General features: G+C 43.4%; 1 protein-coding gene across 1 annotated transcript; it reads left to right on the top strand.

Annotated features, from left to right (window-relative positions):
• The first annotated feature begins 1,122 nt into the window (after positions 1-1,122).
• On the top strand, positions 1,123-24,672 carry prima1 (proline rich membrane anchor 1). Its single transcript, XM_067241456.1, has 4 exons — positions 1,123-1,405; positions 3,154-3,304; positions 17,508-17,634; positions 24,441-24,672. The coding sequence occupies exons 1-4, from the start codon at positions 1,313-1,315 to the stop codon at positions 24,538-24,540; spliced, it is 471 nt and encodes a 156-aa protein (XP_067097557.1). The 5' UTR covers positions 1,123-1,312; the 3' UTR covers positions 24,541-24,672.
• The last annotated feature ends 3,312 nt before the right edge of the window (positions 24,673-27,984 follow it).

The following is a 27,984-nucleotide window of genomic DNA, read 5'->3' on the forward strand; positions in this document are numbered from 1 at the left end:
GCAAAACCACAATTTGAGAATTGCACAATGAACAATTATGATAAGATTGTCACTGGACCATCAACTTTTATCCAAATAATGGTCATTGATGTACATATCACATTCATACATTTAGATTTACAGATGCATACACACATTTTCAGACAGATTTCCCAAAACATTAAAAATTATGTGAGTAAAACTGAAAGTATAGCTTCATCTTGTACTCCACACATTCGAACGCACAATGCGAGTGCTGATGTACATGCTGTCCAATGTAACTACAAGAAACCCTGTACAAATACCTCCCATCTTTCCCACACACATGCACACACGCGTGGACAAAACCTCTATCAATCTCTTTCTCTCGCTTTCTCTCGCTTTCTCTATCTCTCTCTCTCTCTCTCTCTCTCTCTCTCTCTCTCTCTCTCTCTCTCAAACGCACACACACACACATCATTCGTCAGCGTGCGCACAGGCACATAGCGAGACGTAGTCTCCAAGCCTCTCTCACAAACCTTGAAGTATTCTTCACTGAGGTAGCTCAGTGTGTGTGTGGTGGTGGAAATACCCAAGCAAATTGCAGGTGTCCATCATATCAGGCAAACTGGACAGTGATACCCGCGCCACGACCGCTCGATCGTCTACAGTTCCTTCTCGGACATGTTCTTACGCACTTTGCCTGGGGTCAGCGTGTATACATTTCATTGCAATTCTTTTCTAACAGATTGACTTTTTTTTTATATCGTATTTACGCACGGGACTTCCTCACGCGTTTTCATCCATGTGTCTGACGAGGAGGCAGTGTCAAAACACTGACTTCTAATAATGTCTGTATCCCTAAAAAACTAAGACATTAAATTGAGGAGCAACGTCAACTTATACTGTAGCGAAATCTTCATGGAAATGTAGATTTGAGATACGTGGCGTGTGTTAATGGTCAGGACCTCCAACTTTTGTCGCGCATTCACTGATGCAAGCCAAGGGATGACTCTAAATAAGCGACACTCACCTAAATTAGACAAACCACTGGAACCGAAGAACTTTGGACTTGAACGGATGTGGATCCCAACCGGTGGTCTCAACTTTAAAGTATTATAATGAACCAGGGCGTACGTATGACCAGGGAATGTTGTTTTAAGCTCTCTCATGCCACTACTACCAATTTTGAAAACTGGACAACAATGTACCAGATTTCCTTTTCGGAAACGCCCGACAGAGACTTTGCGGTCAAACCTGGAAGATTGGATTAAGTTTTTTATTTAAACAAACGACTATCGTGCGTCCCACACTTGTTTCCGTGACACGAGGGCTGTGAGAAGAACAAGGAGTAATGCTGGTCCGAGGGATATTGCCGCTTACTTTGGGTTTTTCGCCTTTTATGTTGGGACACTGCTTTCTAACATCATTTTTACTTTTATTTCAGGTGGGTTGACGATTATATAACCACTGTTCTTCCTAATGATTTGTTATGCGCAAAATCGAAGGCTGTAATCGTATGAATATAGAGAGATTATTTTTACATTTGTGGTCATAGTCATTCCAGAGACAAGTTATGCTGGATGTGGCAACCGTCTACCTATGGATTTGAGTGTCTTGACCTAATTCATGTGACTAATTTATGGTTATGCCAATTTATCTGTCTTGGTATAAAATGTATATTGCCTATGCGTGTGTCTAGCCTTGAAAGCTAAGTGCATGCCTGTCAGTGACAGAGAGACAGATACCCCCACACACACCCCTTTCCTACACATACACACACACACACACACACACACACCTTGTTACCATAGAGTCATCCAGTTCAGTATAATGAAGTGTCTGTACAGTATTGTTCAAGGTACTCTGAACAAAGTTATTTGTGTATTAGAGAAATCTAAAGTTAGACTGGAATGTTTACAATAGGTTGATTTGGGTGCATGGAGATTCATTTCGGGGAGCAAAACTGGCTGCAAGCGAGCAAAGGAGACATGCACAAATGCACAGACATCCTGTGCAGTCATGACTATCGGGATGCGGGGGAAGGCTTGAATGGTGATCGTGGTCTGACTTGGAATAGTGGAGTGTGCTCATGTTGTGTGAGAGTGCTAGGACTTTGCAGGCGTGGGCGGGGGAGCTTCAGCTCGTGGTGTCCCAGCTAGCTAGTTCTACCCACCACAACTCCATCTAGAGGCCCCAAGCTCTTTGTTCCACAAGGTTGCCCACCAGGCTCACCCATGGGGGAGGCAGGGTCAGAGTTCATCCTGAGGGGACTGTGTTGTGGGTGGGCATCCCTCTCACACCAGCTGCGAGTCCTGTTCTCCCTCTCTCTCTCTAACCCTCCTCGGAAGTGGGTGGGAAACTCCTCTCCACCATTAGTGTGGAAAGACACACAGAGTCTGTGTGTGTGCGTGTTTGAGTGTGTGTTTGTGTGTGTGTGTCTGTGGGGTTTGTGGACATGTACACACGTGTCTGCGTGTGTTGATGGAACTTGAGTTCCTGCACGTTTTGTGTGTGTGTTACACGTTTTGTCCACTTTCAATAGTGAGTTTGTGCCATGCACGTTCCGAGTGTGCGCACGTGCGCGTGAGTAGGACGGATGGCGCGCGTGTCCGCATGACAGCACAACCACAGGATGTGTGAGGCTCCGGGTTCAGGTGCAGCGTAGCAGGAGGGGGGCCTCATCTGGGCCGGGAAGCGGGACACACAGCTGCAGTCGAGGGCTGTGGATCTCCCACTGCGTCCTCGCTGGATACTCATGAAACGCCTTCAGCCAGTCAGAACTCCTCCTCCCCATCCATGCTCTCTCCTGTCGTGAACAAGCCCAAATAAGTAACCGTACGATGGGCTCGGGTTGTCAGCAGTCCCTTTCAATCCCGAGCTGAACCGCTTGTACGTCGACTCGCCCGGTGCGCGTGGAGGTCACTTCCGCGGCCCTTGTGTCGCAAAAGTTCAGTGTCGTCCAAGCTCAACCCAAACGAAGACCAGAGCATGTTTGTCTTTTTGTCCACATCAAGAACCAGTGCCGGGGGGTTGGGGTAGGTCACAGTCGTCTTCCCTGATTGCCTCTAACGCCCAATCCCCCCTCCACTCCCCTCCCCCCTCCCCCACCTCCCACCACCACCTCCCTCTCTCTGTCCCTCTCTTTCCGCCTCTCTCTCCCGCTCCCGTCCCACCTGTCTCTGCCCTCTGTAGTTCACTCAGGGAGAGCTCCAAAAGTCATGCGCGCGGGCCGTCACGGAGAGGGTGGGCGAGAGCTGCCAGCCGGCGTGCCAGTGTAGGCCGTACCCTCCCCTGCCGCCGCCACCCCCGCCTCCACTTCCTCCCAGACTGCTGGTCATCACTGGTGAGTATGGGCGTTTCCATATCCTCTCTTCCTGGAAAGTCTTCTTAAGTGTTACATGTTGCGAACGTGGTCAGTGTATTATTGACACATTGTAAGTGACCCAGCTGGTAGGCTGTAAAGAGTTTACATATCGAATGTAGATTTCACTTTAGCTTGATAGGTTTTTTCAGGAACCCTTTAAATTAGGGTTACATTAACACTGTTACTAAACAGTAACGACACTGTCATTATGTAGGAACAGCTAAGTACCTGTACTTCATTACAGTTTGGCAGTACAAGTTATTACACAAGTGAAACTTGGTATGGGGGAAGTCGGGCCTTCCAGGGGTACGTTATAGTGGATGTTAACGTAATCTTGCTGTGGTAACCCAACATTCAACTGCCCCTTCACAACATCCACTAACCCCTTACAACCCTGCCCCCAAACTGTTCCTTCTGACAACTTTGTAATGACATATAAAGCTAATGCCTCATACCATTCAATTACTAAGCACTTACTATGTAACAATTATGTTTTAACAGTAGATATACAGTAGCTATGTAGTTACATTGCCATTATTTCTTATTTGACTTAGTAATCATTTAAAATTGTATTTCATTCTATTCTATGTATATAACAATCTTGAAAGACATGCAGGTTTGTGATCTTGGTTCGTTACTTTCCCAGATGGTTAGTAGCTGAAAGTTACTGAGCATTGCTTCAGGATTCTGATTCACATGGCTGATATCTTGAGGTCTCTAGTCTGACTCTAATCATGGGATCATGGCTGAGCGGTTAGGGAATTGGGCCATTAATCGGAAGGTTACTGGTTCAATTCCCGGTCGTGCAAAATGATGTTGTGTCCTTGGGCAAGGCACTTTACCCTACTTGCCTCGGGGGGAATGTCGCTGTACTTACTGTAAGTCGCTCTGGATAAGAGCGTCTGCTAAATGTAAATGTAATCTAACCCATCTTAAACTGTCTGACTTTGTACGCAAATGCTTTGTGAAACCAGAATATTGTGTGGGATAACGACACTCCAAAAGTGGCCATCTTTTGACTTGTGTTAGCTCTGCTCATCTCAGGGTCTGTCTTCCATCCAGCAACTCCCTTGGCCTCTCCTATGCCCCGTTAATGGGTGCTGCACCTCCAACAATGCCATGTTTTTGCCCCGTGTTCTGTAGATACTGGTGGAGGTGGATGAGAAAGTGATGGACTATCTTCTTATAGTGTTTTGACATATTTCTCAGGATGTTGTGTGGCAAGTGTGTTAACATACAGTACACCGCAATCCCCAATTTCAAAAGATAATTGGATGATGACCTTGACTAATGACTGGCATAAACGAGAAGGATTGTTCTTTGATTTACTTAATTTAGTTAATCAAGTAAGAAAGTTTGGAAGTCCTTAAATATCTTCTGTCTCACCTGCTTCCGCCTTACTCAGTTCACTACTTATTACATTCCAGAATAGTCACAGAGAATATATAGTGAGCTGTAGCAGTGAGCTCCCTCTCTCGTCACTTCCACCTAAATTAGCATTTCCTTATCCCAGGCAAAATGGAAAGAAATCGCACCGCAGGATGCCTTAAAGGCCCACGTTTGGATCATTCCAGCCACAGGCGGTTATGCAAATGTCTTCGACAGCAGGGATATTTCATATGCGTCAACCTGACTGTGCGCATGGGTTTTGAAGATCTGTGTTGATCCATACGTGCTAGGATACCTGCGTTTGATGACGCGGCTAGGAAGGCTGCCAGGGTGAGAGTGAAGCCCCAGCTTGGGATGTGGTGTCCTGGTGGGGATACATGACGCGGCCAGAGACGACGAGTAACAAGGAAATCAAAAGAAACACTTCTGGAGCTAAAGAGGTTTGTCATTGGCTGATGACAGCTGAGCACATCAGCTAATTGGTTCTGAAACTGTCCACCTCGGCCCCAGGTTTGAGTTGTGACCCCGGCCATAAAGTACGTGGCTGTTAGCGTTGACACACAGCTCCATCCAGTTTATTACTAGAGGTTTAGACTTGAAATATGTCGATGTCTAGCCGGGTCATGTCTCTAGCCTGTCTTTTGGCCTAAGGAACTATAGATCAAGAAAATGTCCTTGGAATATAGCCCGGTAAAGCTACCGAGATCAATTTGCCCTAATGCTTTCTGAAGTTGCTCATTCGAAGCTGTTGTTTAAACCTTGAGCAATACAGCAAATATATGACATGCCACTGATGGCTAGACATACCGGAAGCTTCTTTATTTAAATGGACGTCCTCTTTTAGACTCACGCTGTCTTCTGACTCGGAGTCACTTGTTGTTCAACACACTTTTTAGTTCTGTTCAGTTTAATGCCTAACTTCGCAGAAATGCTGCAAATTCACATTGTCATGCATTTCTATGCATCTATTTGTTAATGGATAGTTTTTGTGTTGGGAAAAGGTCTCTGCTGTAGTGCCAATTCATGCAGTGTGAACACACTGAAATGGTCAAATGCTAACATTGTGACTGTAGTTATACAGTTAATAATAAGGTTGGGTGATAGACACTACAATATGGGATAGACGTGAATATCTAGCGGGAGACAAAACACACAAACAGTAAGTCTATTATCAGAAATCAAAGAAACCCCTTGAGCTCTTGATAAACAACCAGTAAGCATTGTTTGGCAAAGTAAGAAAATGAAAAGCTCATCATTTGGAAATACCGGTTAGGCGATGGCAAGGAGTACCTTTGAATGTGCCTGTGCTGGCATAATGAGAAAAGGTTTAAATGAGAAAAGCACGAGAAAGAAGGAAGAGCTTAAAAAAGAAAGGATTTGAACTGTAAGCGACCAGGGCTACTTAGCCCTGACTGTATTCAATCCTACAGCCATCCCCCAAAAACGGAGGATTAAAACTGAAGTTTGGTACAGGCTGCAGCACATTTAAACATCCAATGTGACTTCTAGTATAGTACAGTGCGGCCTGCTTGCTCAGAGGGAATGTGCTTTGTCATGCACGCGGTCTAGCTCTCCCCGCTGAGGAATGAGTGCATCCCCTTGGGTGACCACAGAAACCTCACCAGAGTTCTCCACTCAAATAAACGAGAGCGCGTCTACGCGTGGCGGCCACCTCTACCCCACTATCCCCCCCCTTCACATTTAAGTGGGAGCAGTGAGGCAGCAACTTCCATTGTATGGCATAGGTATAGTTAGATCATAGAGCATGGAGGCCTGTTATTGTTGTGTTACGAGCACCACAAGCCTGAAAATAGACAGAAGATGCTAAGACAGATCCTAGTTCAAACATCTAGCAGACTGGTCATTTGTTGCTCAATGCAGACAGTCTGTAATAAAGCTTTTGATCAGTTTTATTGGCATAGGGCATTGTATTCTAGACAGAACTGAAAGTCCTTATGCCATTTGTCACAGACAGATGTGTTTTATGTAAATCCCCCATGAAAGTGGTCACCAAAATATAGATACCGATCTGGGTTTGTTTTAACCTGGTGGCGAAATGATATCCACTAAAGTATGTACTTAATCAGTTGTATTGGCTGGAAAACATATGACTAATTCAGACTATGAAGTGCATGAAAGAAATGTATTCAGGGAGATGTCCGTATCCACAGTGGGAATATTAAGATACCTATTTCAAAGGAGATATATTTATAGCTCAGTATATATTTAGACACCTTCAATAAACGCTGGTATTTGTATCCCAAAAAGCATAGATTTATCTTAAAGCACATGGATCACAAATGCATCTTTCTCACCTTTCAAAATAAAAGTCTGGTCTTTGAACAACATGTAAGCCATTTATATTTAGCCCATCTTTTCTTTGAGCATTTGTTATACAGGACCAAATTAAGAATTTTTTGGGATTAAGTGTTTGAAATACATGGTCACCCTTCAACTCTTGCTTCTTTTCAATTACTCTAAAACCCACAAGTACCTTGAAATCCATCCCCTTTGGCCCCGTTTGAGGAATGATGAGACTTGAGATGCGTGTATAAGTACCGGTGTGACGCACATTGCTTTGATATGACAAGTGCTCTTCTTCACGTGTCAGCCCACCCCCACGAAGAACCTGTCGTCTTTCCTCTCTACTCTGTCAGTCAAGGTTAGGGAGGAGAGACACTGTGTGTGTCTGGGTATTTTGTGTACATACAAACATAGTGATATTAACAAAACATGTTTAAGTGTGATGTTTTTGTGTCGAGGCTGTGTGGTGTATGTGTTTATGTTCTGTCACTGAGAGGGTGACAGAGGAGGGTGTGTGTGTGTGTGTGTAGCCTTTTTGTATGTCCGGAGGGCTGTTTGGGCTTTGCAAGTGTTCATACGCCTGTTTATGCTAATTCTGACCATGTCAAGAACGATTAAGCACCCTTCTCGTGTAGGAAGTAATTACTTATGGCTAAAGCAGAATTTGCATTGTATGCCAACAAGCTGCTATTTCTTTTCTTTTTTTTCCCTTTTCCTCTTTCGGTGTGGGGGTTGAGGGTGTGAAGAGCTTTCTCCTATATCTAATATGGCGCAGCTGTTTCTTCTCCAAATCAGTCAGGTGCTGCCGTCCCTGGCTGTCCGGACGGAAAATCAATTCTAAACATGCATGAGTTGTTTGAGTGCCGGATGCAGATAGTTATCTTATCCGTTTTCATTGCTTTACTGTAACCGATTGATGAATCTCCCCCTCATTCCTATCATTTTCCCCTGCTGAATTATTCAGCGGTGTTTATAAAGGACAACGATCCCATACCTGCAGCTAAGTGGAAACTAGAAAAGTCAGAAGTGGAAAATTGTCTTACATTAGCGAGGGGAGATAACGTCGCACGCTAACACCACACTAAAAAGCTGCAGCGATGCGTTACGCAATATGCAACTCAGACACTGTTTGTGGTGGAGGAGTTTCAAATGAAGTGACTGGAACCCACGTGGCTTGATCCAAATCCGTGCTGTATGTCGACATACGGCCCACGACCCCAAAGTGGTTCGCTTATGTGGGATGGATGTGCTGTGCACACACGCAAGCGCCAATATCTGTCAGCAGTACCACTACTGGCAAGGTGTAATCTCTGTCGTGCCTGCTTACATAAATGCATAATAAGCCCTGAAGAGTACAGCAGTCTCTGGCTAAGCAGCTTTGTTGCTGGTTTGCATTAGGATCTGCTATATTGTTAAGTGTCTCTTAAGATACAGCCGACTCATTGTCTTCTGTGTGCTGTCCTTTGGAATAAAGTGAAAACATGTCACAAATGAGCAACTGCAATGCTAGTGATGGCACTTTGTGTTAAGTTGCTTATGCAGAATGCAACATCCTACTTGTGTTTAAAACAAGACTATAATTGATCATCTCTCCCCACTGATTACTGTTATATAATAATAATCATTTGAAAGGGTCCCAGTGTAACCACAGAAGCAGTTCAACTTTTTGATCAGTTATGAATATAGGTTTTACACAGTGTAGGCCACAATGGGAACAATGTAGTGTATTCCACTGTCGGTTGCAACTGGGGAAAAGGGTGTTTGTGAAATGTGAACAAGATGATCATTCTTACTAACCTGACATAATAACAAACACAGATTCAAACACACATTTTACATGTATTAAGTATTAGTATTAGCTACCTCTCTCTTTACATACATCAACTGGTTAAGGTTAGGGTTTGAAATATACTGTATAGTATAGTTCAGTTTGTGATTTGTAATGTTTAAGTTAGTTGAGTGTTTATAGACCATCAATAGGGGTCCCTCAAAATGAAGTATGACTCAATGTGGCAATGATGAAATGCTGTACACAGTCCTCTACTATCAAGTCAGGTGGAGGGTAGCCAAGGAAATTAAAAAATGCATAATTATTTCTAACAAACTTTAGATGATTGATCATTATTGCGAGATGTGTGACTCATTAAATGACCGATAAACAATATAAATTAATATAAATTAATATAAATTAATATCCACTGTTTCGTGATAATTACATGTAATTACATGTTTCAAAGTGTGTAGGAGTACTGCTAACTATAAAATGTAAGCCTCAAATTTAAGCTGTGTCAGTGAAGGCTGCCTGATATCTTAGGTTCTTTCCTTTTTGTCAATTCTTCCATCTCTATTCCTTTCTTACTTGTTTTATTTACATTTACATTTATTCATTTAGCAGACGCTTTTATCCAAAGCGACTTCCAAGAGAGAGCTTTACAAAGTGCATAGGTCACTGATCATAACAATGGTTGTTTATTTGTTATTTTTTTATTATTTAATACCCATATCCCTCTCTTTCCCCCCAATGGCGGGGCCATTTTGTTCATTCTTGTAACATGTCATACTCATTACTCGCATGATTCACTTAGTCTAACAGTGGCCCTACTATCTGTCCACGCTTGGCGTGACGCCTATGAAGGTTTCCCCTTTTCTCAATCCCCCTAAAAGGGTGAAGACACCAGGCCGCCCGTGAACTCGGACAAATCTGTCCTTTGGCAGGGACCTAGTGTTTGTCTGTATCAAGTGACTCAACTGTTACATTACATTTAGTCATTTAGCAGACGCTCTTAGCGACTTACAGTAAGTACAGGGACATTCTCCCCGAAGCAAGTAGGGTGAAGTGCCTTGCCCACGGACACAACGTCATTTGGCATGGCTGGGAATCGAACTGGCAACCTTCAGATTACTAGCCCGACTCCCTCACCGCTGAGCCACCTGACTCCAACTGTAAACGTGCTTATTTGGGATCAAAAGACTGTCTGTCGAAGACTAAACAGGGATGAATAAACACGCTTAGAGAATAACACCAGATATCCTCAGAAGCTGACAGCAGAACCCTTGTAACTTGACTGTGTGGAGTTTGTCCATGATGGCAGAAATGGTGAGCAATGTACTGTGCACTTTAAGAAGAAAGTAAGCTACCACTTGCAAACCCCATTCCCTTTCTGTCCAGTCCTGGCATGTTAATAGTAGCTAGCGAAAAGCTGGTTCAAGCGTTGCTCCAAGATAGCTCGGAACTGACTTTCCATTCATGTCAGCATGCCAGGTCTGTGTTCTGAAGGGGAGGACAAGGTAGAAGACGCCCGAATGCTGTCCAAGTCCCTGTCTCTCCATAACATCGTCTTCAATAGATTCACCTGACTCAGCCCACTCCAACTGTTAGAACCTTGAAATACATATTGAACGTGTGAGTCTACCTGTGCTCAGAGACTTTTGTGAAATAAGAAGTTAGATAAGCGTCCAGAGGGCAACTTACTTATGGTCCACTGCCACACAGCAGGGAGAATCTCTTTAGTAAGCAGTGCATTGGCCTGGCCCCTTTCCAGCACTATCACTTTAATTAAAGCAGGATTTAAGAGGTGAGCCAGGGATTTGACTGAGCAAACAGTCTATATATTTCCTGCTGCACCAGTCAGATGCCCAGTCACACCTGAGCGAAGCCTTTTCCTGTTACTTTTTTTCTATACCATTTCAACTAACAGCCATCGATCAGGTTGAAGAGAAGCCATACAGAATGGAGTTGGCAGTTCAAAGCATTGTTGGTTATAGCGGGTTCAAACATGTATTTTTCTCACACATATAATGAAATTCACCTGGGAGTCATGGTTATGCTTTCAGAAAGCTCTGCCCAAGAATCCTTACGCTTTTAACATGATCTAAAAGCAAGTTCATGGGAGAGATCTGCATATTCTATCACCACTGATAGATGGCAAATGCTCATTCAAAAGCAAGATACACACATTACATCCCAGCCATGGTTAAGACCCTGGCTATTCACTGCTTCTTTAATTTGGAATTCCTTGCTTATAGTTTGTAAGAAGCACTTCATAATAAAAGTGCCATGTAAATGAATGTGGTAGTTGTACATGCACTGTATGATTGGAATTTCAATACTTTTCAAGCGTTCGCTTCATTTGAGTGGACTACAGCTGCCCATGGACTTCAGAGAGACCTCCCGCCTGTAGCCTCCTTCTTAAATGGGCGAAATGCTCAAACAAAGTGGCTTCTCATGTTGAATAGATCCTAACCCCATCTACCATTGATGGGTGACTTTGAAATGATGATTGTAGTTTTCGGCATCTCTGTTCCTTCGTGTGATGACTAAGAAGGTTTGTGATGCTGGGGGAGGTAGGCTGCAACGCCGCCAGCGCTGTATTTGGCCTTTGCTCCGTTGCACGCTGGAGAGAGCGTGGAAGAGCCACCCACAAGACCAGAGCCCCCTCCCTTCCATATGTGGGAACCACAGTCACGGCTTTTTCGCTAACGACCTGTCTCCGCATTAAGGATCCACAAAGGAGGAAGAAAGCGTTTCATTGGGAATAATTGTCACGTGCGTTTGACGATATACTTGAACCTGAGAACTAGCTCGCTGCTCCATGCAGTAGCTTGCCAATCCCTGAGTAAAAAACACTGAATAATCATAGAGCCTGAACACATTTCATACATATGAAAATACCATAGAAATCACAGTTTGATGCGACTCACTGAACTTAGAGAGAGGGGGGAAAAAGAGTTTGACCCGATTCTGGCTTGAAAGGGAATGTTCAGTCAGTGTTAAGCTGGAACCCAGGGAGAACACGTCCTACTGTAATGTCAAGCAAGCATCTCTTTGTTTGCAGGGATGATAGCCTCATCAACATCATCCCAGAGTCCTGTGGCTGTGACTCAGATTCAGGACTAAGGCCCTGTCAGCTCGATGATCAGTCACCTCCGTCAGGGAGCCAGAGACGAGCTAGGAGCCCTGGGATGGGCGAGTGCCACCGCTGGGGGCGTATCTAGTCCAGCTCCCGCCAACCCTCCAGCCCTCCAGGGCAGATCGACTCCATCCAACAGGCTGCATTCAACCCACTTCAGTTGGCAAAGGGACATTTCTCTAGTTGTGTGATGTTGGCTTTACGTTGTGTAATGTTGGCTTTACGTTGTGTAATGTTGGCTTTATGTTGTTTGTGCTGATTTGGCAAACAGCGGTGTTCCCCTAGGTCAGTAATATTTTTTACAGGAGCCATATCAAGTTCATAAATGGTCATAACTCCAAATCCAGATAATCTAGAATATAACTTTTTAACACAACCCCCAAAAATGTAGTATGTAAATCTGCTCTAAGAATGAAACGCATTTGCTTGGAACCTTCCTTTGTGGTTCATTATCAATAGCTGGAGGATCACAACACGTAACACAAGAGGCCCTGCATGATTTGGACAGAAAACCCTCTTGTCTGAGTACTGTTGTTGCCTTCTGCATCCTGCTGTGTGTTATCAGTCTCTCTGCTTGTGCAATCAGTTGGGCCGGGGCCCCTAACAACATTAACCTTCCAGGGCCAGGTATAAAAATAGCCTAATCTAATAGTCCTGGCTTTCTGGCTGTAGTTGGGGCGGTTGGCCTTTACCGTATGTAGGTACTTGGTTCCTGTCTTGACAAGAGAATATCTGTCTAAGTCAGAGCTGGAGGAGTATGCACTGCATCATGCCAGAGCTCAGCTCGGTGTTCCTTGTGGAGCTGAGACTCAGTGTGTAAGAACCAGGATGTTTGCACTTCATGTAGCGATACGTGGAGAGGGACGCGCACACACGCGGACACACACTCACACACACACACATACAGTACTTCCACACACCCACATACTGTATACAGGTGAGCATGCACTCCTACACACTTGCACACGTGGGGGTGGTATGATGGCACAGTGACTTGCCCTGTCGCCTCACAGCGAGAAGGCCCTGGGTTCGATTCCCGCTTGAGGCACTGCTTGGTGTGTGGCTTGCATGTTCTCCCTGTGCTCACAAGGACTTCCTCAGCCAAAGTACCCCAACTAAAAGCATGCAGAACAGATTCCTCTCCTGGCCATGTCCCTGGCCATGAATTATGTTATCACTTGGACTTGGCCCCCGGCTTATGTGGCTGATCACTGTCCCTACGTGTGTGTGTGTCACTAATGAATGATAAATACTACATTCCTTCTGCTTCTTCTCGCACTTTGAGATGTTACACCAGTCAATAACAGTGCGAAAATCCCATTGTGGGAGTATTGTCTGGTTTGATTTGTTTTCTCGCTAAACTGTTCCCTGGCTGTTTTGCATCAGGCTTAAAGGGGTCATGTTAAGAGCGTGAACAGGAAATGCTCGATGATGTTTAGACCGTGGCTTCCTGGAGTGTACTCAAAAGGATCGGTCCTGTTGGGTACACTCCAAAATAACACAACAGCAGCCAGTAAACATTCTGTCTCTGGCAAGAATGAAAACATGTTGCTTTTGCATCACAGGTGTGAATAGTTGCTGTACTGTTGCAATACACTATGCAAAGACAAATAACCCATTAGCTCATGCATAGCAATTGGCAACACTTTACACTAAGGTTGAATGTACTAGCAGGTACCGACATGGCAGTACTTAAAGTAAAAACATTGTCGGACTTGGAAGTTAATGCAGTATTACTGTAAAGTGTTGCCTAGTAATGTGACATGAGTACTCTTCATTTGAACTAAACAGAATGTATCTGTTAAAGTGTTGGGAAATAAGGAATCGATAGGAAAACTGAGTGCGATGCATCTGCATAGAAAAAAAACCCTCCAATACAAATGTCGTATGTGTAGAGAACATTCATTGTTTATTGCCAGTTCGAAGGACTGCTGACAGTGAGGCTGCTAGCCTTTCCCTTTCACTCCCCTACGTTCCCGCCCGTGTGTTTTGCTTGGTCACGTCTTCCCCTGGAGTTGCGTGACAGTCCAATTATCGGGTCCACTCGAGCCAGACGGCTCTGTAGTCCCACAGTTCAACATGACACCGCAGGCGGCCATATTGTTTTGGTGGCGACTGAGGGTGAAGCTAGGGCAGCCGAGGTGGAGGAGTCTACTGAGGACAGGGCTGAGCGTGTGTCACCATCTAACGTCTCTCGCTCAACCTTTCCTCACATGTAATACATGAATTCAATTAACATGAATAACATCAATAGCAGTATGTGATATTAATACCAATCATCGTAGTACAATTTTCTGAGACACTTCAAGCAAATGATACACAACAAAATACACAACACTGAAATGGTATTAAGGGCAGATACATATTGTTTTACATTTTGGCATGAAATAAATACATTGTAAAATGAGTAAATACATGATTCTTCATCCGAGTTTTGTAAAGCTTTTATCTTTTCCGACATCGAGGGTTACGCTTTTACACAAATGAGGTTCAACAGAAGAAAGGAGCTGTCTCCGGTGATGCCTGGCCTGTCCTTAGGGAGTCCAAAAGGGCTAAAGGCAGATGGAGTGCTCATACAGGGTAGTGGGAAGAACACGTAAACACAGGTAGCAGGGGGCAAAGCAGGGGGCTAGGCTATGATGGGGTAGGACATTGTAAATCACTGTCTTATCAGGGAGCTAGTGGAGATCACTCAGTATGAGAGTGGTGGGACGTGGGCACGGGGAAAGAATCTCCTCAGTGGTCGAACAGATCTCTGTTGATCTGGGAATCCGATGGGTAAACCCTGTAGAGGTCACTGCAAATAACATGCATTTGGGCACATGCAGAGCCAAGCAGAAAGTGTTGACAGACAGTGTTGTGCCTATGTGCTAGTGAGTGCATCAGCATGCAGTGAACTATGGGAGTGTGTGAGTGAGTGCACGTGTGTGTGTGTGTGTGTGTATTTTGGTTTCCATCACCTTGGAACAAAGCCATATGGTCACACTTCATGCTGATGGAATGGCCGTTGTGCAACTGCACAAAAGGTTTCCTCATTTCCTGAGTATAGAGCAGTATTTGGTACATGAAACTCAGTAGGGGTGAAATTGTAGCCTATTTCTCAATGGGCCTCATTCACCAATATCTTTCTACATTTGTTCTTAAGAAAGTTCCTAAGAAAAGTCTATGTGTGATTCATGACGTGTTCCTAAACAGCAGAATTGTTTGCAGGTGTGGTCTTAGAATGATGAATCCCAATGTCACAAGTTGAAAGCTTGTGCCCTGTTGCTCCTATCTAGCATAGGTAAACACCCCTTTATTTCCCATTAAAGGACATGAGAGGGCCGTGTGCACACTCAGAGAAATGTCGAAAATACGTGGTAAAGACGGTGGAGGCCTCGACTCCAAAAGAAAGAAAAACTTTAGTAATTCTGAAGTGGAGGTACTGCTGCAAGAAGTTAGCGACAAACGACACATCATATTTAGTAGCGTCAGTGGTGGATACAAAGCAGTAAATAAAACCGATGCATGGAATGCAATTACTCATGCAGTGAACGCTGTATCTGGAGAAGGGCGCAGAACTGATGAAGTGAAAAATAAATGGTTTAACTTTAATCTGAATTCTGAAGCAAAAAAACATGTTTCAAAACATAGCCTATAAGACAGTTGACTGTTACAAATATCGATGAGGACTGCTCTTGGTAGCCTAAAGCGTCCCAACAGGTACTCGTCACTCTCTGCAAATAAATCGGTATGGTCAAGGAAGATGTGTTCCCTCCTCAGGGAAAGATCTGCAAAATTTTGCAGCAGCAATAATAAGTGATAGGTCACTTATTATTGGATGGCAAGGTTCCCCCTTCACATAATTGATGTGAATTGAAGGCAAAGCAAGGCTACCGTAGTTTATTTATATAGGCCTAGCACAATTCATACACAATGGCAATTCAAAGTGCTTTACAAATTAGCAGAAATGTAAGTGTAGTGTGTATTTATTAAAACAAACAAAACTGCATAGATGCATAAATGTAAAACAAAACAAGATGTGTAAAATAATGGAGATTATTAGTTGCAAAATTATAGAGAAATATTCCATTTTAAATTAGAACGGACGAAAACGGTATAACTACTTATTTTGCGCAAACATGTCAGCTCTCAATTGTGTGTAAGAGTGCTCTTGGGTGTGCTTAATTCTGTTCTTACCTAAGAACAAATCCCAAATAAGAAAACATTGGTGAATGCCAGAATCTTCGTGAAAACTGTGTTAGTGGGGTTTAAGAACAAATTTGTTCCCAAGAACATTTGGTGAATGAGGCCCGTTGTTCTTATACTTAAAAATGACATTATTTTATTATTTATCCGTTTTTTTCTCTTTCATTTATTTGTATCTGTGTATCGTATGTGCGAGAGACTGTTGTAGATGTGTATGTGACAAAAGTGAACGACAGGTGTGTTAGTCACAAACAAAATGAAATATCTTCCTCCAACCCCCATTTGTCGTCTATCTGAGGGATCTTATCGTCTGTCACGGATGAGATGGAGATGAATGGCTTCTCTGTCCAGAGCAATGGTTATCATTCTGAAAGTGGGGATCCACAGTGTTCCCGGAAACAATTAACCCAGCCACAGCACTCTGCGGTATCCATCTTAGATACCTTCCAGTCAATATTACATTTATATGGCCACACAAGGACAAGTGGATATCCTTGATGTCATTTTGTGTTTGAGACATGAGCACGCACACATCGTGAACACAAATACAGCAATGTTGAGCCTCCGTTCGCTGATAGATAGGGGGTAATTAAACTGAGAAGAGGGAACCGTCTTGCTTATTGATACTTTTAGTCTATCTTAGGAAGCTGGAAAAAAAGATCACTTTGTTTAGAAATGGAAAAGAATTGAAAGTCCTAATCGTTTTTGTCCTTTGTATGAACACCAGCCAGCACCCTCAGCCTTCTAGCTGTAGAACATAAGAACACAACGAGGCCAGCAGCCACTGCCATACATTCGGGGCACCGTTCTAGTGATTGCCGAACAGGCTGCTTCTCCATATGATTGTCTGGGCGATTAAGCTGCGAATGAGCCGTCTCCTTCTGGATAAGTGAGGCCTTTTATGGTTCCATTCGACACCATGCTCGATAACGCACAGTGATTTGATAGCTAATTCCCATGAAATGGCAAAAAAGCGGATGCAAAGTTTCACAGAAGGCTTAAAGCCTACAAAGTGGCACGGTAGGCTTCAAGCCTGCAGGACTGGTAGCCAGCCTGCTGAGCTGGCCCTGGAACCATCCAGAGCGCCACCTACAGATGGGCGGATGAATGGTCCGTGATGGGGGCAATATGTGGGTGCCGTGGCACTGCAGTTAGAAAAACAACTCCGAGTGATACCGTCCCCTTTTGGTTTTGTCACACGCTTTTGTCAGAGCTCTGTTTCCATGCAGCTGCAGTAAACGTTGCAAATGCCCGCGTGAGTAGGTCTTGGTTAACTGTTCAAAGGGTGAAGCGAACGAGCCGTTGCCTTCAGACGTATCCACCGTCTCCACTGTGTGTGTTCATAATTCTTTGCCATGTGACCTTGACCTTTGACCTCTTGTTCTTCGCAGTGGCCCCCTCCACGGTGCCGCCCGTGAAGCCATGGTGGAAGGAGATTGTGGTGTTGGGAACGGTGGGCTGTGCCTCTTTTGCCTTCCTCCTGCTGACGGTCATTATCTGCTACAAGGCCATTAAAAGGTAGGCTTCCCCTTCCCGTCTACAGGCTGCTCGTTCATCCCTGGCTCTGTCAGGGATAATGTGGTTTGGTCTGCAAACAAACCACAGGGACTTTGGAGTTGGGAATTGATTAACCTGCTCTAAGATGACTATGTTCTCATTCTACATTATTGATGGACCAGTGATGATTCAGGCTTGAATACAATCTACACATGTACCCGTACATCTATCAATTTGTCTCAAGACAAATACACTTTATTAGCGCAGGATCATGCTCCTTAGAAGGAATCCTAAATTACTATGTTTAAACCGTCCAGTGATCTAATCTTGGAGTTTTGTCAGGGATTCTACATGAATGTCATAGTAAATGTATTCCTTTGTGAAATATAGAAAGGCACAGCTGGAGTCATTACATAGCTTTATTGAGAACTCAATAAATGTTTCAAAGTGAGGCATATCACAACATAGCCTACCTCAAGCTGTCTGGGATAGGTTAGGTGTCAGAGAAACTGCAGATGGCACTCAACGTGCCTTGCTAACGGTAGCTCTTGCTCCATTGCCTGAAGGAAATTGGGTGAAAAGATCACCTGGCAGGAACGCAGTATGTCAGTCTTGCACCACTTGGGAGCTTTAACGCAATTCCACTTATGGCAAAGGTTTGACATGGCCCCATTGCAGCCCCAAACCCAATTCATGATTTATGAATTAATTTGACAAGTCAGCCACGCATGGTATATTTTATACACGCAAAGGGGTTGTATCCTGAAGTTTTTTATTTTCCTTGCCTTGTTACAGACTTATGGCTTTGTTACAGAAATGGTTTGTGGTGGTGTTGCTAAAAAGCATCAGTTCAATAGTCGCTATCTCGTGCTCTTATGATACCACACCCTTATGTACTATGGGAAACTATTCCAAGTTTAGCTTAACTACAAATTTTGTGTGTATTTTTTTCCGGCAATTTACCTCACCTGCAGCATGGTACTGTACCTTACTGTGCTTTGGTATCTGTATTGGTTAGTGAAAGTTGATGAAAGGATGTGAGAAATATTATTAATATAATATTAGTATGGTAAAAGCTCTGCATAAAAACAATGGCAATAGCAATTCTGCTTTTAGCAGACTGCAAAGTAGAACACAGTTTTGTTTGCAAGAGTTTTTTTTTCATAGATTTTTGTTTATATATTTTCAATAGTTTTTTTTATAGCTTCTTCATTGTATACATATGGAAACTTTGTGTGACAAGAAATGGCAGTTTCTTATGATTAAACACTGGCTTTTCCCCTCTTCTCTGCAAAAGATCTACCATATTCTAAGAATAGCTACACTCTGCTGGTCTGTACAGACTGAAAGTAGATGTTTGTAGTATTTTTAGTACAATTCTGTCAAATTCAGAACGTACCTCAGTTGCCTTCATTCATACTATATGCATACCTTGCAAGTGGAAAGTTATTGAGAAATTCCTCAGACTTCCGGTTAACACACTTTATCGCCTCAGAATTAAGTCTGTGGATTTACAGTGTCTACGTTTTTTCTTTTTCTTTAACAATGAACAGGCCCGTCTTCCCTATAAGCCTCCGTTAAAAATAACCCATTGTGTTCCCGGCAGCCTCTTATTCTTTCTGTACCTGAACATTCTATCAGGATCAACCAACTCAGGAAGGGGAAACCCCATCTGGCAGCAATCTTCTTTCTAATGAGCATGCTCAGTCTAGCAGAGTTGGAAAGAAACTCATAATGTCTCCCTTCAAGAGCACTCGGCACCATCACCCTGAGACACCCAGTGAACAGTCCGAGGAAAGTAAAGCTGAAGTGCAGGGCCTGGAAATGACGGCTCTCTATATGATGCCACGTTTACTCGCTGTGTGTTTACTACGTGCCGTATTGCATTTCTTACAGACACAGCAATGGAACGGCTGGATGTGCTACAGTAGTCTCTCTGTATCCTTTGGGGGATTTCACATGAAATATAAATGACACGCGTTTCATTTGGTGTTTTTCATTTAAGTATACCCCTTCATCTTAGCTTTTTTGAGTAAATACAACTTAAACACTGCTTGTTATTATAGAACATGATATCCTGCTCAGTTTCATAATCTGCTCAGTTTATAGTTTGCGTATAATGACGCAAAATAACATTTTGTTGGCATTGTGGCCCTATTTGATATGCAAACCGTGTGTGTACCATATGTGTGTATGTTTTTGGGGAATGTTTGATCAACTATCTCGTGCTTTCTACTTGCTGTCCACTGCATGCATCTTTTCTCCATGGTCTGTATTGGCCTGTAATGAAGTGTGAGTCCCCTGAGGTAAATCTACCTCTACAGCAGTTCCCTCATCCGTCAGCTTTCCCAGAGTGAAAACCAGTTACTGCCAGGGGGCTCTGGCGAGGAAGGCAAAAAACAAGGGAGGAGAGAGGGGAGACTTGTCAACCTAACAAAAGCAAATACAAATGTATAGAAGTCAATGTGCCCTGGATTTAAAGACCAGCTTTTGTACGGTGGAAAGCGCGTTACATGCACGAAAAACGTCTGTAGGCAGTGCAACGTGAATGGAAGTCTTCCACTAAAAGGGACCCCTGCTTGAAAATACCTCTGATGGGTTTGGCAGCCTGATGACCGTTTGGCTGGTAACTGACTGAAGCCATTTATTCTACTTTTCTCTCTTGTCTCTCCTCAATCCATCCGTGAGGAAGATGGAGAGGGTGGGTGAAGAGCAGAGACAGGTTGAGGATCAGGGGGATGACAGGTTGTGTTGGTGGTGGGTTGACTCTCTCTTAGGTGGCTTACGGTCATGCAGATGTCAAAGTTCAACAGCGAGACCCACATCCACGAGATCCACGACTCTATATGGCAGTTTAGTTGCGTGTGAACAAACTAGCATTCTGGTTGTTAGTTTTTTTGGTGGTATTCTCATTGTACAGTCAGATTCGGGCTAAAATCGGTGTTGAAGTCTCCCCCCACTCTCATCTCTCACCTTAGTTATCTAACACAGTGGTAACATGCATTTGTAGAGATATTATAACAATACCAATCTTGCAAACCTAGTACACCTAGTTTCCAGAGTGAGAGGGCTCGCTAAAAGAAGTTTTTTTCTTTCTTTCTTCTACTTCAAATATTTATATCCACCTGCAGTGTGTGGTGAAGCCACCTGTCATGTGCATATACTACAGGGCCATCTAATATTGATGGAGGTCCAGAGCTAGGCCCATTGAGCCGGGGGGAGGAGGGGGGGTGTCTGTGTGCAATCCCTGCCTCAGCCATGTTATTTTGGGCCTGCCGCTCCTCAATGAAACGTCTCCGTAGCTCGATGTAGTCCCCAGATGAAGCCATTCTAAGCCCTCCACTCCAAGACGCCCAGTCTGTGAATGGATGGGGGATGTACAGGTGCTACCAGTGGTATGCTACTGTGTATGAATCATGCGGTTACTGTTAGCCCAGCAATGCACATTCCAAGATGGCTTGTGGCAAGGATGGGGGATGAAATCAGTAAAAGGATGAGCTCACTGCCTGATAGCCTTTGGAAAACGAAAGCCTTCGAAGCGTCGGTTAGGAAAGGCCCTTAAATGGCCTCTTAAGTGGACGCTACAGCAGCAGGTTGCTTTTTCTTATCTTGTCTTTTCATTGTTGTGTGATACTGCACGCAAGCCCGACTAATGTCCCCTGAAACCTACTTCTGTGACTATTCTCGCAGCTCCCAAGGATGAGTGCAGCATCCCAGGTCGCGGACAGGCCACCTTGTATGTTACTTACGTTGATAATATCGCCGTTATCCCACACCTTCCACTCCTGCTGTTGCTGTCACAAGCAATCCTTCCCTAGAGTGCTGGCATCATTTAGTTGTCATTCCTTAATGTTTTTTAAGGATTCTTTTTTGATGGAGATAAACCATTGTTGTTGTCCTAGAAAGTATTTGAGGGAAACATACACACAAGGTATTTACCATTTTGATTACTTTTTTTTATTGTTTTTTCCTCAAAAGAAGAGAAGAGCGAGTCGATATTGAGGCGATAATGCACTGATAAAATCAACTGCGCAAAAATGCCCTCATGCCCATTAATGGGTCAAAGTAACATGTTCTGCTTAGTTTAAACGTGTTTATGTACAGTAAGCAGACAAGTGCACTTATGAATGTTAACTTGGGGTTTGATTTGTTTACGATTGCGAGGAAATCTGGGCTTCCAGTTCCTTGGGAAGCTACTCAGAGAAGGTCTCCCAGGAAGGGCCTTGGCAAAGATGTCCATCTAGTTCCTATAGATGAACCTAGCTAGGATCTCAGTTACTAAGGTGCTGCGGTCTCCCAAGAATAGAGGATGGAGAAAAAAATAGGTGTCTTTTCGTGTCAGTCTGCGTGCATGTGAGTTCGGTCCGCTGAGTCAAGCGAAAACGATAAGAGTGACACAGCCACTCTGCTGAAAGAGAGTTTTTGGACTCTCCTCCTGGCGCATTATGTAAGCCCCCGGGGTCCATCGAGGGGACGGGCGTCTGGCAGTGTGCCTGCAAAGAAAGCAAATCATAACATAGAGCCACAACGACAGTGAAAGGGGAGGTGGATGAGCTCACCCCGAGCTGCCAAAATGGATATGTCTCAACCAGAAGCAAAAACAAAGGAGATGATTGCTATCCAAAACAACTTCACCCCTCATCCCGACACAATATCGCAACGTGATACGGTTCCCTTTGAAACGTGGACCTCTCAGCCTCTACCTGTATAGACCTCGATCTGTATTTCGAATGTCATTGCGTTCGAGTGCCGTTTAAATAATCGCGTGTATGAAACTCAGGAACTCACCCAGGCCACCGTCCCACCTTGGGGCGGCGTCTGAAGGTTGTCAGTCACTCAATCGGATTCGCGCATTGGCGCTTAAAGGGTTTGCGGATGCAGCAAGATACTGTACACGGAGCCCATCAGCTCTGCTGTTTGACAGGTTCACTTCAGGTTGACGAGGATCTCTTCCTGCCAGCGACTGTATATAGTCAGCACAGGTTCTGAACACGACATTGACAGACTGCGTGATCCTGCTTTGACTCATTGCAATGATCCACATTTTGGATTGGGGGTATGACCCCTTGAGTGGCTAGATGGTCTGTCTCTGAGAAGACTGTAGGTTCAGGATCTGGGTCCCGGGAGTGTGTCCGAGGCTTTCCTGCCTGGCTTTCAGTCAATGGCGTTTCTCAGAATTGAACGCCGTAAGTGGTGGCGTTTAGATGTAACCCATGAATCCAGTGCATAGCTACTCACTCTCTCATCAACATAGCTCTTTATTTAACTCCAGTCCCTGTGGCTGATCACAAAGGCTGATCCTACCCAGGTGTGCATGTTCACCTTCGGCCTTTATTGTTGCAACCCGAGTGTACTTGACAAAGGTAGGCAGGGAAATGCAGGTAAGCCACATGTGGGGCCCAACAAAATGCTTTGTGCTGCTTGAATTCTTCCCGTGTTAAAAAGAGAAGGTATCTGCTGTAGGCTTTCATGCATAGGTGAAAATGTTGTTTCGCCCTGCACCTGACCTAGAAACTGTCAGTTCACCATTTTAACAAAATGGTGTGCTAACTGAATATGGTAGATGTGGAGCTGATGGATGCCATTTTTTGTATGGCCTCTCTCTGCTTCTCTATCCTTCCCCCTCCTCTCTCTCTCTCTCTCTCTCTCACTATCCATGTCTATCCATCCATCCATCTATCAATCTATCAATCAACTTTTCTCTCAATCTAAATATCTACCTATCACTACCTATCTCTTTTTCTACCTGTCTAACTTTCGCTCTTTCCCTTGGGAAATCAGAAGAGCCAGGATGTTGCCCAGTGTAAATCACACAAGGGAGGGTGTCTTTGTAGGAAAGCCCCCCCCGCCCCAGGCGCCTCCACACTGCTTTTCACAACAGATGGCCTCCCAACAGGAAGTGCCTCTTCTACCCTTCCCCAAGGACCAGAATTGTGTTTATCACGACAAAGGAGAAACAGCATTCCCCGTTCCTGACAGTATCTGTAATTTAAAGGGGAATACCAAAGTTGTTAGTATGACCTTCCCAATATTGAAGACTAACTATATATTGATGGTTACAGCACAGTCTACAAAATAGTCAGAGGTGGCATTACCAAGAGTCTGATCGCACAGCCCTTAAAGACCCTATTGGCCTCGTTGCTCAAGCTGAATCTTGCCCTCCTTACAGGGACCTTTAATTGAGTTATTTGGCTGAAAGGGTCACATATCTTGGATCTCTAATTAGGGACGAGGCAGGATGGTTCAGTTGAGTTAGAGGAAGAGGAACGCTACACTTACTCACTGTGTCATTAAAGGCGGCAGAAAGTCATTTCGAGAATAGAATAACTCACTTTGACGACACTAGGCTGCAGTGAATCAGCCTCTGCTTTGGGGATTCTCACTTGCTGTATACGGCCAGGCCAGCTCTCCGCTCTCAAAGCCAGGCAATTCTGATTCATATTTACAAATGAAAGCTGTTAGACTGAAGATTTACATCTATACTGTTTCCAAAGAAGTAAACCTTTCAAGGGGAGAGTGTTGATGAGATTTTCCAGTTAGAACTCCTAAATCAATGCGTGGATGCAGTAATTTACAGAGTGCATTTACAGTATGATAAGATATCCCTGAGTTACTGTCTTTCGTTGATGTTGTATGGGATTGTACCCTTTGGTGCTTGGTGTTTGAGCTTTTAAACTTGATTTAGAGGTAAGCCAGTGAGTTTCTATGTTTATGTTAGGACTCAAATTTGCAAGAAGGGGGGTTTTAAAAAAGCACTTTACAGAAGATGTTACGTGCCTTACCCTGTAAATACTAACATCTGATTCTTTCTTCCACCCTTGTCATAGAAAACCCCCGAGGAAGGAGGAAAATGGTACGAGCCGAGGGGAGTACGCCATGAGCTCACGCACTTTGAAGACGGTGGACACCAACAACACAGGGGTGTAGGAAGTCCACAAGTCCAGGAATGATCGCATCAACTCAACCCAATAGAAATGACAAGCGACCCATGTTGAGGTTGAGAATATCGGGCGAACGGTCGAAGAGAGAGTATGAACTTGCACGACACTAGCAAGTCACGGGTCAGCCATGTTGGGGGGGGGGAATTAGACTGGGGAATTTTGATAGAATGGGCTGGGGGAATGCATGGGATTGATATACATTATGTGTTTAGCCGAGGTTTGCAGCACAGCACCCCACGACACACAAATAGGGCTTGGAACCCATCACCAGACGGCTCATCTAGTGGGACTTTGGTGGGTACTGTGACGGCTTCCAGAAGACAGATAATATGTCTGGCTATACGTAACCCTGAAGACCCCTCAGTGGACAGCAGCAAGACATAAGATGCCGGTGATTAAAAACACGCATGCACTTTCTGTTGAATGCAAAGACTTTTTCCATTTTGTCTTTATCGGCACTTCTCAATTTCCAATCCTACCCATGACCCTCTGAACAATGAGAAGAGACAGTGAACAGTGTGGACAGGACAGTGAAAGGAATAAATCCACTCCCTTTGATCAAGTATTTCTTTGAGGGAAATGGCGAAGGACGGATAACCATAGTCTATAAACCAAATAAGATTAATGAAGTTCCAAAATCATTTGAAATCGTTCTCTTGATGGGTTTTGACATTTGTTTGCTCTCTGACTATGCAATTTGAAAGGAAAAGAGATATCCCAAGATGTGTTCCATATGAATATTGGTAATGAGCATGCCCTTCTGTACATCTACGAAGGTTGTTGTTTTGTGCTTTCCAATGCAGGTCGATGTTTCAGTTGCCAGTGTTTGTACTGTATGACGCTTTATGACATGACTTCCTGAGAGTTCATGAGAGCTCCTTAAATCTAGTTTATCTACCACCCAGCCCACAAAACTCAGTTAAAAGCATTTACTTGACCGTGAACCTCTCCACAGGGGTTACATTAAATAAGCAACTGAAATCACGACTGATGTCTAATGTACTGTACATTGAAATACATCAAGTAAAACCCATGCATTCATCATAATTTGCCCATTACTTGCCAGGATCCCTCTAGTAAATGTTTAACACGTTTGTCTAAATTCAATTTCTTCAGACGTTTTCTTTGTCATATGCACAGAGGATGTCAGGATGTTTGCCTCATCATTGGCCAACAGTATCTAGTCCTGAGTGAGCAGGTGTGTTCTTAGAATTGGACACGTTGAATTTATTGTCTCATGTATAAGAACTTCAAAGATATCCCAAGAAATAGCCACATTGCCTAAGTTTAAATATTGTCATGTAATGCGGGCTATTGTCTCATTTTGCGTAACCTATAAAGGCCTAATAAAGGCTTTCGTATCGTAAACCCACTATAAGTAGAAAAATAGATGTTTTTCCAAATAATTCATATTTATTAGGATTAGGGGTTAGGTTGCATCATGCTACAGCAAATGCGATTCAACAAGGGGTTTGTGTTTGGCAGTTTTCCTCCCATTTATGCTATTTTTATTAGCCTATGAAAGATTCATTTTGTACCACAGGAGGGGGTTTACCTCATGGGGTCAGAGGTCCTTCCCCCTCCTATACGTCGTTCTGGACAAGAGCGTCTGCCAAATGAACACATTGTCATTAAGACGGGGAGCTGATGAATTGATCAAATTGGGACCAATTCCAATAACATCTATGGCGATCCAGCACCCTTCACGATTGTGTTAGCTCACCCAAACCCAACATTGGGAATTACAATTAGCTGTATTCGTTTCAATACTTCTCTATAGGTTCTGATGGTTGGAAATATTGGTATCTAACGCATCTAATTCAGCGAATCTACTATTGTGACGGCCAACTGATACAGTCGGTCAGGTTTTTATGTAGATACTGTTGTGGGACTTGGGGTCTAAATCCTGCTATAGAAAAAAAAAATTGGTTTCACAATCTTTTTTGTTAAACTTGAGGGAGTAGTCCATAAGACATCCTTATGATAAGGAACTCCCCATTTCAACAATGAATTGGGTCGTTTGTCAGTGCAGCCCTGTACAATGATTGATAAATCGATTTCAATATCATTATTTTGGGCATAGTGCTATGGCACTTGATTTGATAAACAGTCCAAGTCAATTACTTAAGTCAGATACAAATCTGGTACTTCTGTAGTCTGAGGTTAATATCCTCAGTGGTTGGATTATAAAAAATACTGATTCATGATGACTTCACAACGTAGCAAGGGACTGCCTTTCATTGTAGTGATTGATGGATTTTTGGGGAGATACAGTATCTTTATGGGAAATCGTTGTGGACATGCTTAAATCCAAAATATTTATGAGAATCTTAAGGATAAAATACAATGGAAGTGTGTATGTATTTTACCCCTTTATTTCCTGTTACTAATTTGTTGTAGGCATACTGTACTTCCCGCTTCGGTCCACTTCAAGGATTGGACTACAGTTAACTTCCATCCATGAACATAGTTGTGTATTATATTGTACAAAAATGAGTCTGAAAAATATTGCATGAATGTAAATAGTATCAATATTAAAGATTTGCCTTCTTGACTGTCTACTATGTGTACAGAATAAAGAACATGTTTATAGAATTAAATATATAAAGAGAAAGAGTTGATATGCTAACAATCAGAGTTGTACATGATGTTGTGTGTCTGGAACAAGCCATTAATGTATATTGGAATAATTAAAGGTTCTTGCACAATGTATGCATCACATACCAAAACATTAAACATATATATTGTGCATTTAACAAATTTAAATTGCAACATGCTGACTTTTTTAGTTTTAAATAAAATTGTACTATTGAATATCATCTATTGTCATATTTTGTTGTTGCTGTTGAAACTTCCAAGTTACTCAATGTTCAGGATTGAAGATGGTTTAAGTTGTAGTAAAAACAGTTTTTTGAATATTTTGCTTTACACAGAGTAGTATCATATTACTTGCAAGACATTTTCCACTGTTGCATGCCCTGGCATAGATAACCTCTCCACAAAGTCTGATAATGACAAAGTTGTGGTATAGAATGTGAAGAGAAATAAATTAAATGAAAAACCCAGCATGAAGCTGCCAGGCACAAATTGATGTTGTTAGATTGTCTCCCATCTTATGGTCTCTTGTACAGAACTCATTCCTCTCTGCCTCTCAAAATGCATAGCCACGTTCTTTCAACCACATGTCAATAAAAGACAGCTGAAATATTTCGAATCATATTGGGTGGCTTTTGCTCTGCACAGCAAATCAAGCAGCTTATCAGCAATGTGTCAACAGGGGCTGACCCTGGAGGTAATATTCAAATCCTTATTAGCTGTTGCCGTGCTCCTAAAAGATGACAAGCACTGATGGATAGCCCAGTGATAGCCAGAGCTCCTTCTGTGAAAGTATACCGGCATCCTGTCAATCAGAGTGCTGCACTGGAGAGGA

This window comes from Osmerus mordax, chromosome 8, assembly GCF_038355195.1.
Source record: "Osmerus mordax isolate fOsmMor3 chromosome 8, fOsmMor3.pri, whole genome shotgun sequence".
NCBI lineage: Eukaryota > Metazoa > Chordata > Actinopteri > Osmeriformes > Osmeridae > Osmerus > Osmerus mordax.

Coding starts and splice junctions, on each gene's coding strand:
- prima1 (XM_067241456.1), top strand. CDS start 1,313: ATGCTGGTCCGAGGGATATTGCCGCTTACTTTGGGTTTTTCGCCTTTT. Junction 1,406..3,153: donor CATTTTTACTTTTATTTCAG/GTGGGTTGACGA, acceptor TGCCCTCTGTAG/TTCACTCAGGGAGAGCTCCA. Junction 3,305..17,507: donor CAGACTGCTGGTCATCACTG/GTGAGTATGGGC, acceptor TGTTCTTCGCAG/TGGCCCCCTCCACGGTGCCG.